General features: G+C 55.4%; 1 protein-coding gene across 1 annotated transcript in view; it reads left to right on the top strand.

Moving 5' to 3' along the window:
• Positions 1-3,913: 3,913 nt before the first annotated feature.
• Positions 3,914-9,400, top strand: part of CAMTA1 (calmodulin binding transcription activator 1) — a 572,496-nt gene continuing 567,009 nt past the window's right edge. Inside the window, exons 1-2 of the mRNA XM_023535618.1 lie at positions 3,914-3,934; positions 4,326-4,393. Coding sequence (XP_023391386.1) covers positions 3,914-3,934; positions 4,326-4,393 — 89 coding nt within the window. The remainder of the gene's footprint in view (positions 3,935-4,325; positions 4,394-9,400) is intronic.

Genomic DNA, 9,400 nt, shown 5'->3' with positions numbered 1-9,400 from the left:
GTGAACGTTCGCGGACGCGTTTTTGTTCGAGTTCCTGTTGTCACTTCTTTGGGGCGCGCCCTCTTCTCGTCTGAGAATTCTGTGAATATCCTGGGCTGGACTTGGGTCTGAGGGGCAACAGATAAGCGGGAAAGGTCATGCACACCCTGGGAGTCGGGCGCCGGGGTCCTGGTTTCGCTCAGCCACGAACGTGCTGGACCTGGGCAAGTCCTTTCTGTTCCCTGTGCCTCGGTGTCCTGCTCTGTGTGAAGACTCACTGATCTGTGACTCCACCTGCCTTCTTCGGAGCCCTGCGACGGTGCAGCTTCGGGGAAGCGGGGGGCGGGGCGGATGGTCGGGCTAAAGAGCCTTGATTTCAGACATTTTCTTCTCTTCGGCTACAGCACCTCTTTGTCATTTCTGTTGGCCTTGAGAGGAGACATTTTAAACAAGTTTCATGGATATAAGGAATTTTCCCTCTCACTGAGGTAGATGAATCATGCAAGGGTTTTTGGTTGGCAGTGAGCTGGATCCTGCTGGAAGGGGAGCCCCCACTCGTGGGGACTCGCTCTGGCTCCTCCTGGTCTCTGGGGGCAGGTGGGACAGTGAAGTGACTCTGGGTCAGTGGAGGGCAGGAGGCCATTGGCCTGCGTTGGGGAAAGCGTGGCTGTCCACATGCGGGCTTTTCTCTTCTCTGTTTGAGCTCATGGCTGTCCTCTAAGATGTTAGGAACAAGAGTGGAGAGTGTGGGCTCTGGAACCATTCTGCATGGCTTCGGGTTCTGGCTCTGCAGAGACTAGCTGTGTGACCTTGGGCAAACCACTTAACTGCTCTGTGCCTCGGCTGCCCCACCTGTAAAATGGGTATGGTTCCTATGTCAGAGTTTGCTGTGAGGGTTAAGTGAGGTTACCTTCCATGGGGCCCTGGAGCAGTACCCGGCCTTGGGCATCAGTCTGCCACCGTTAGCCATTGTGATGGTTACAGTGACACGGATGGTAACATCCCTGTCCCCCCGAGACCACTCCCCTTCCTGGTCCAGCAGACTCTCCCTACTCTGAATTTTGGTGGTTCTTACTTTCCTCCACCCTACTTAGCATCTAAATAGTCTGCGTGGTTCCTTGGCATATGTAGAGCGATTTCTCCAAGCGGTTCCTACACTTTGAGAAGGCAGAGTCCCACCCGCGGTCTGCCAACCCGATGACGAGGTGGGCCAAGACCCAGATGAGGGAAAGGGGCCGGGCAGACTGGGAGTCGTGGGTCTGGGAGCGACCGGGCGACTCAGCCATGCCCAGCCCAGCCCAGCCCATCCGGGAGCCAGGCAGCAGGGTGGCGATGTCCTTGGGGGTCGAAGTCAGCTCTGGGGCCTAGGCAACTTGAGCAGGACAGAGGCTGGAGTGTAGGTCTAGACATTTCATTTCCTTTGCTCAGTAAGGCTGGGTGGTCCACTGAGGTGACTCTCTGTGGGAGGCGTCGTTGTTCCTTGGGGGCAGAGGAGGGAGGAGGGAGTGTCTCATACTCACAGATAGTCCACAAAGCAGTGTGACTTCCCAGGGCCTCTGCTTGCACAGCAGCTCAGCAGACCTGCGACGGCCCCCAGGGTGTGGTCACTGGCTCACGCGTTATGGGTGCTCAGGAAATATCTGTAGACTAAATACTGACTGCAGTAAGGGGTCCAAGGAGCGACCTCTTTGAGGAACGGCGCAGTGGGGGGACCGCACTAGGTTGGGGCAAGGGGTGGCTGAGGGGTGTTCACGCAGATCTCCTTTGGGCGTCTGCATCCTTGGAATGCTGTAGTAGGTCTGGAGGTGACCGGGATGCACTGTGTCCCCATCCTTCTGGGCCAGGAGGGGTCACTTAGCTCTCAGCATCATCCCGGGCAAGGGCGTGGGTCCGAGGGGTCCGCTTGGCACAGGCCGCTCTGGACACCCAGCCTCAGATTCAGGTAGATGGACCGATCCACGTCAGGGGCTCAGTTTATCCGCGTACCGACTCCAGCAGCCATCTGCTCTCACCGTCCTGGGAAACCAAATGGGCGCCAATGCGTAAGTGGAGGGACAGACTTCGGCCGACTCTGCACGGTTACGGGGGTGGGGCCAGTTGTGGGCGCAGGAGAGTGTAGGCGGGGATCCGTGCAGGTGACTGTCCCTTTATCTTCTGATGCACTGTGTGGTACCTGCGACCTCGGCAGGGGCCTCTGGACAGGCGGCTCACACCACGTGGACCTCGGAATGATGGTGACGGTGGCTTCGGCTGCGGGCATCGATCTGTGCACTGTGTTAAGAATCGCGGCTCCTCACAGCTACTGCACGTCATCCCAGCGCTGTGAAACTGAGGTCCAGACAGTTAAGTCATGTGTGTAGGGCCTGACAGCTGTTAAGTGGCAGAGCCGGGTCTGCTTGCTTCCGAAGCACATGTCCTCAACCGTGATACCGTGTCACCTTCCCACAGCGACTGAGTTAGTTGAACCTCCGGTGAGCGTTTATCCAAGAACTGCTGCGTTTTTGCTGCTTATTAGTTCTCGCTTCAACTCTCTTTAGTAATGAACGCACACAGACGCAACACACTCAGGACACACGCACAGACACTCACGCTCACTTATAGGAGCACATTCATTTTTGTAATGCCCGCCCCCCATCCATCCACCTTCCCGTCCATCCATCTGTGTAACCAACATTCATCGGGACGCTCCGAGGTCCCCAGAATGCATCGGTGATGACATATTACTTGCCCTTAGGGAGCTCATGGTCCAGTGGCGGATGCCACTCAAGTAAACGAGCAGTTGGGATGCACAGTGATAAACCCCGCACAGTGGCAGGTGCCAGGTACCGTGGGGGCACACGGGGTGGGTGACCAGCCCTGTCATGAAGAGTTAGGAGGGCCAGCCCAAGGAGCTGGTCTCTGTCTCTCGCGAGACCTCAGGGAAAGCGTTTTCCCAGGCTAGGACATAGCATCCGAAAGGCTCAGGGATGAGAGAGGACCATGTGCTCATCCATCAGCTGCTTTGGTGCAATGAGTGATGGAAACCCGTGCAATGAGGCAGCACGGGCCCCTGCTTCCCAGTGCCTGGTGGAAGGGCCGGGCTTCTGGACCGAGCTGGCTTGGGCTCCAGGTACTGGTCACTGGCCACCCCGTGGTCACGGCTGGTCTCCGTGATTACGCGAGACCCTGACCGCCACCTGGGCCTGCGGCCTTTACACTTTGTAGCATGGCTGGTGTTTTCTACTTTAACTTGCTCTGCTTACCTGGTTTTGGTGATGGTCTCTTTTTCTTCAAGGCTAAGTTTAGTGTCTGGTCACAGGCGTCAGCTCCCTTATGTCCGAGCCCAGCGGAGGCTCACTGCAGAGGAAGGCTGCGAGCCTCTGGTCGGGTGGGTGACCCCAGCCCGGGGAGCCCTCGAGGAGGCCTGGCAGCCCAGAAAGGCCAGGCTGAGGTCTCTTCTCTGCATGTTTTCGATAGTCAAGGGCAGCAGCTCTGTGTCGTATCGTTGCCAAGATCAAGGGAAACGTGTCCTAGTGCAACCTTAACTTAACTTACAATCCCTGCCAATTCCACGTTAGCAGATCCGTTTGGAGCTGAAAGTAATGGGCCATATCATGCCTCGGAGCTGGAGCAATGACTTATGTTGATGTCACCCACTGGCTTTTTATGGAAATTATTAATAAATCAGTAATTCTATCTGCGGTGATGTTGTTGTGTTTATAAATATTTAATCTACCTCCAGGTGCCCACATTTTCTCCGTCTTTGCCTTAAACTCTGCTGACATCACTCTTCTTTCTCCAGTGCTGCTCAATAGACTCAGTTAGCAGCAGTGGGAAAGGTTAACTTTCTCTCTCTCTTCCTGGAGTATGGCTTTATCGTTTCTTTTTAATCTACGTGTGATTTGGCTCAGGGGGCTGGGAATCAGGCTGAGAGAATGCGGCGTCTCTTGTGACGATGATGAAAAATCAGTCTGGCGTCTGAAGGAGACAGAGTGAACTTTCCAATTATGACCTTGCGTGAGCAGACCTGTTGTTGGAGTGTGTTTTTCCCTCCTTCAAATTAATGACATTTGGAATCCAAAATGGTGTCTGATGTTTTCCCCCCGCAGAGAAATATCTTTGTCCTCACCACCGACTCAGCTTTTGAAACCCAATGCTTTGATTATTGTTGTAGAGCAGGTTGAATGGTAAGGGCTTAAAAAAAAAAATCAAAATAGAAACACAGCCCAAGTCGAGGGTTTTCTGGCAGAGATGGGGTCCCAGCCTCGCAGAGGAGGACAGCGGCTGGGGACGGCAAAATCTTTCTTAGCTCTCGGGATCCGACATGACCTAATTGTTGTTATTATCTTTTTATTCTTCTGTTTCAGGAAATTGCAGCTTATTTAATAACATTTGAGAAACACGAAGAATGGCTAACCACATCCCCTAAGACAAGGTAATGTCCCAGATCTTGCCGTTTTTCAAATATGTACAGTAAATGGATTGATTTTCGTTGATGACCTGATTTGGCCAGTCCATTCGTGGGCAAGCTGAAAATGCCATGTTGTGTTTGATAGCTCGTGACACTGAGGTCTCATCGTCTGTCCTAAGACTGTGGTTGCGAATGCAATGAGGTGGCTTAGAAACAGCACAGCCACTGTCATGCAGGTCGGAACTTTTAACCTGATAGCCGAACGCCCGATCCTTCGGCCGGGCGCTCCGAGAGCCTTGGCGGGTGGGAGTGTCAGGGGTCGATTTGGGGAAAGTCCCCGCCTGCCAACTGTTTCTCCGGAAAGTGCCCACCTGCCACCAGTGTCCTCTAGAAACTTACTTTTCAAAAGGGAAACTACGTCCACTGTCCACTTTCATCTCAATGCTTTTTACCGGTTGTTCTCGTTTTGCGAGTTATGCTTCGTGGTCGTAGAGTCTCCTACATCAGAAGTGACGGCTGGGTTCGCAGTTTATTACGCAGTCAGCGTCCTTGAATCTGCCAAATGCCGCAAATGCTGAGTTGCTTTCGCCGCGTGGGACTAGAGGGAATTGGCGGAGATACAGCCCACTTGTGTCTTGCCGGCGCGGTGGCAGCATTTTGTGAAGCTGGGGTTTGGGGTTTATCTTAAAGGCAGCCTCTTCTTTCCTCCCCAGCTCTGTTTTTGTATGCGACATGTCACGTTCTAGAGCTTCGGAAACACGTGGCCACTCTCTTCCAATTGCCACCACTTTTTTTATTAGTCGTGACAGGGCCAGGTGTTTACTAGTTTGAAGAGCGTGGCTTACAGGATGTCTGGGCCGTGCGTTGGATTTAAGAGGTGAAATGCTCAGTATGTTTCACTTTGGGTAGAGCACTGAATTTTCCAGGTTTGTCAACTGGGACCAGAGAAAGGAATGGGGGTGTGTCCTCTGCCCCTGTGGCCATCAGCTTGACCTGTGCCTCCTTTCTGAGCCACAGAAGAAAGAAGGTCTTGTCCTCTGGGATGTCTACTCTTTCTAGAAGGTACTTAAAAATCCTACTTCGTTGGGCCTAGGTTTTTACATGGTAAGTGAGGGCAAAATCTGCCCTTTGGAGGCGGTCAGAGGCTACTGAGGAGAGGGAGGATCGTGCCTGAGATTCACGTCCCCCAGGTGGGGTAGAGGTTGGCCCTGAGGCTTCTTCTACTTTTCCACCTGAATCCCTCTGCAGTTTGTCCTCAACTCCTCAGCCTCCTGGGGCCATGCTTTCCTTTGCTATTAAATCGAGTGGTTTGTACCAGTCAGCTTTTGCTGTGATAATGCTATGTAAGAAGCAATCTCCAAACTTAATGACTTATGACAGTAGACTTTTATGTCTTGCTCACAGGTCTGTGGTTTGGCTGTGGCTTTGGGTTGAGTTCAAGACCACTCGATGTGTCGTTTTGTTCTAGGACCTAGGTTGAGGAAGTGCCCACTGCCTAGCACATCTGATTCTGATGGAGGATGGCAGAAGCTTAAAAGCTCCAGGCAGTCCATGCAGGAATACCGAAAACCCCTGCTGGGTGTGGCTTCATGTGTCATGCCTGCTCACAGATCCATCAGCCAAAGCAATTCCCGTGGCCCAGCCCAGTGGGAGTGGGGCCAGGAAGGACATTTTCCCATAGATTGTGGGTGGGGACGGAGTGGATAGCGAAGGGTGATACAGTCTGCCATTTGTTGAGCACAGCTGCACCCCAGACTGCGGAAGGCCTGGTGCACCCATCTCTTTTCTTCTGGGGGCATCTCCTTGCAGGGTGGTTATTCTCGAATTTGAGCGGGCATCCGAATCAACAGGAGAGCTTTTTAAACCCACGCGCTGGGCCCCGCGCCCAGAGTTTGATTCAGTAAGTCAGGTGTGGGGGCCGAGCATCCGCTCTTTCTGACGAGTTCCCAGGCGATGGGGTGCGGCCAGTCTCGGGCCTCGCTGTGGGGACCGCTGCCCCAGCTTCTCTGGGGAGAAGGAGGTCGGCCTGACAGCTGCCCCCGCACCATCTCCCGACTCCCGGCCACGGCTCCGGCCACTCTACGTGCCCTTCGCTCCTCGGCGAACACTCTTGGATCTGAGTGGAAGGAGAGACCATCCCTGTAGCCAGAGAGCGGGGTCTCCGGGCCGTGTCCGGGCCGATGTCTGATTTCAGTTACGCAGACACGCGTCCCGCTCGGCCGCCGTTCGACGCAGTGCGGCCTGTGTTTCAAGGAGGCGTTCCGCCCCGTGTTTCCGCCTTCGGGACTTGGGTTGCAGCTGAGGGCGGGTGTCACTCATGGTCATGCCCGACTCCCTTGGCTTCTCGGAGTGTAAATAGTGCCAGGAGACCTCCTGCCCAGAGGCACAAGGAACGCACGTGGCGGAGGAGAGGGATGTGGGTTTCAGATGCTGACCGACGCGGGTTGAGCCGTGGCCTGTCCCTCCATAGCTTTGTGGTGTTAAGAAGTCACTTTCGCCCCTTTAAAAGCTCCACCTTTTCTTCTTCATAATGGGGATGGAGCCGATGTTGACTCTCATAGGGGCTGAGTCAGGTCATATCTGTGGTCCTGTCTTGCATGCCGTGAGGGCCTGTGTCACTCACTGCATGGGGACATCGCCGTTCCTCTTGTCGGCGAGGACAGTCCCCGGGCCGGAGGCTTCGGTGTCAGGAGGCCTCTGCCAGGGTGTCTGCAGGCCCCAGAGGGACCGATTTCCTCCCTAGAGGCGGGGGGTGAAGACAGAACTTACTTAGTACCACAATATCCACTCCGTGCTTACACTTGAAAGCGTCCGTCCCAGGAGCAGGAAAAGTCGCTCCGGTTGTTCAAGGACCTTCCTAAATTAGTTGTCGAGTGGAGTTTGGGTCCCCCCGCTCCCGTCTCCAGGACTGAAATTAATCGGCGCAGTTAACTGCTGAGTTGACGCCAGCCAGCCTCCTGGCGTCAGGGGATTAATGGTGCCGACGCTCTGCCCTACGAGAAGGCGACGCAACTTCTGTTTGCCGCCGTCGCCGCCACTGCTAATTCCATTTCAGAAAATTAATAAAAATAAATTGCACCGCTGACATTTATAGAGTTTCCTAATAAAATGATGCATTGTTTGTGTGGAGGAATCCTTGTTAAATTAATCGTCGTAATCAGGGCCCATATAGATGTTGGTATAGAAGCTGCGGGGGGGGCCTTTTTTTGTCTCTGTGGCTCGCTGGTGGCTGGGGGTGACACACGTAGCCCTCGCTCGATTTCTGCCCTAATTACAGAGAAGGTCCCGGGAGCCCCGCTCCGCTGCTTAATAATGAGGTGTGCTGCACGGAGGCTTCCGGGGTTCGGGGGGGGGGTTGGGGGCCTCGGGGGCGGCAGTAACACTGAGACAGGGCTGAATGCTGAGTGTTCAAACAGCCCATATTGTATTATCAGCAACCGGGGCCTTCCAGACACGGTGGCTTGAAAAATCACCCTCTAGCACGTCTTTATTTGGCGCTTGCTGTGTGCCCAGCCCTGTAAAAAGGCCGTTTGGGGGGTTCCAGGGAGCCTCCCACTCCGCCCCCCACGAGGTGGGTTTAGAATCGTGGCATTAAGAGCGCCCTCCCTCCGTTGAGGATGTTCTTCTGGCTCCTCCCGCTGGCTCCTCCTGGTTCGGGGGTCGCTGTCTGTGCGAGGTCTCCCCTGGACACTGTTTAAGGTCGCACCCAGGCCCCGGCCAGCCAGACCAGACCCCCTTTCCTCCCGTCTGACACGCGATGTCGTTCGCCTGCTTAGTTGTTTAATTTGTGCCCTCGTTATCTGACCTCCTGTTCCCCGAGGCGAGGCGAGGGACTTTTGGTCCAGCTTGCGTGCGGGTGTCCCCAGCGCCCCCACTGGGGCTGGACACGTGGCGGGCGCCTAATTACTATCTGTGGGTGCATGAGAGTGAGGCGGGAAGAGTCTGGGTGTTGCGAGGGAGGAGACCCGCTTTACTCTATTTTATTTTCGTCTTGTGTGTCCCCCCTCCCCATCGGCCGCTTAACCGAGTGCCGTGGGCGGGGCACTGGGCGTTTAAATCCGTTTCGGCAGCTCTGCCAGGCAGGGAGATGCGGAGAGAACCCAGGATCTGGCCCAGCTTGCACGGCGAGTGTCAGAACTGGAAGCTGAAGGCCAGGTCACTGTACTGCCAAGCCCATGACCTTAGCTTCATGCTCTGCCGCTACCCCACTCCATGGGCGTGGGATTGAGGTGGCCCTCAGCTCCTGTTCCCCTCCCGTCTCCATGACTTCGGAGCTGCCCGGGAGGCCCAGGCCTCAGGCAGAGCCTTCCTTCTTTGGTGAGCAGGGCTCAGGCACAGTGCCCAGGTGGCTTCCTGTGCTGCGTCCCGAACTGGATCTAGCTGCCTGTTGCAGGCCAAGCGGGAGGATGGCACTCCCCCCGTGGGGCAGAGCGCAGAGCTGGGCTGAGCGCTGGCAGGTGGGCTGCAGACTCTGGCGACCCCCGTCATTTGTTTCTCCTCCACTGGGAGACGTACAGCCGTCCCTGGGAGCTGGGGACCCGCAAGGCTCACGGTGGATTGAAGCGTGTCCTTCCCAGGAATCCTGTGTACGCCAGGTAGAAGGGGGCTGGACAGCGCTATTAACGATCTAATTAATTAATTAATTAATTAGATTTGTATGGATAGCACCTTAACGCCGAAGCACCAAAGGCTGGTAATAGAATTTTCCTATAATGAACACTAAATGCTTCTTGGTCAATAAGCAGTAAAACAGCCAAGTCGAGGGAGGGGTCTGAAAAGGAAGAGAAGAAAAGTGAGACCTGAGCCTCTAGAAGACCCAGGTGACACCGCGGGAGACCCCGTGCCCCGTCTCCCAGCCCTGGGACCCCGTCCGCCCCTGGACCCATTCCCACCCCGCGGGGGCCGGGCCGAGGGCGGACACCGAGCTCGGGCCCTGCGCCCTTCCCTGCCGCGCTCTCCTCCCGGGGCTCCCAGCTCTCTTGGGGGGTGACAGTTCACTCTCCGTGGACAGTTCCCGGGTCTGAGCCTCTC

This window comes from Pteropus vampyrus, unplaced genomic scaffold (genome assembly GCF_000151845.1).
Source record: "Pteropus vampyrus isolate Shadow unplaced genomic scaffold, Pvam_2.0 Scaffold142, whole genome shotgun sequence".
NCBI classification, from domain to species: domain Eukaryota; kingdom Metazoa; phylum Chordata; class Mammalia; order Chiroptera; family Pteropodidae; genus Pteropus; species Pteropus vampyrus.
The sequence above is the reverse complement of the archived record's forward strand: the minus strand, read 5'-3'. Positions and strand labels throughout refer to the sequence as shown.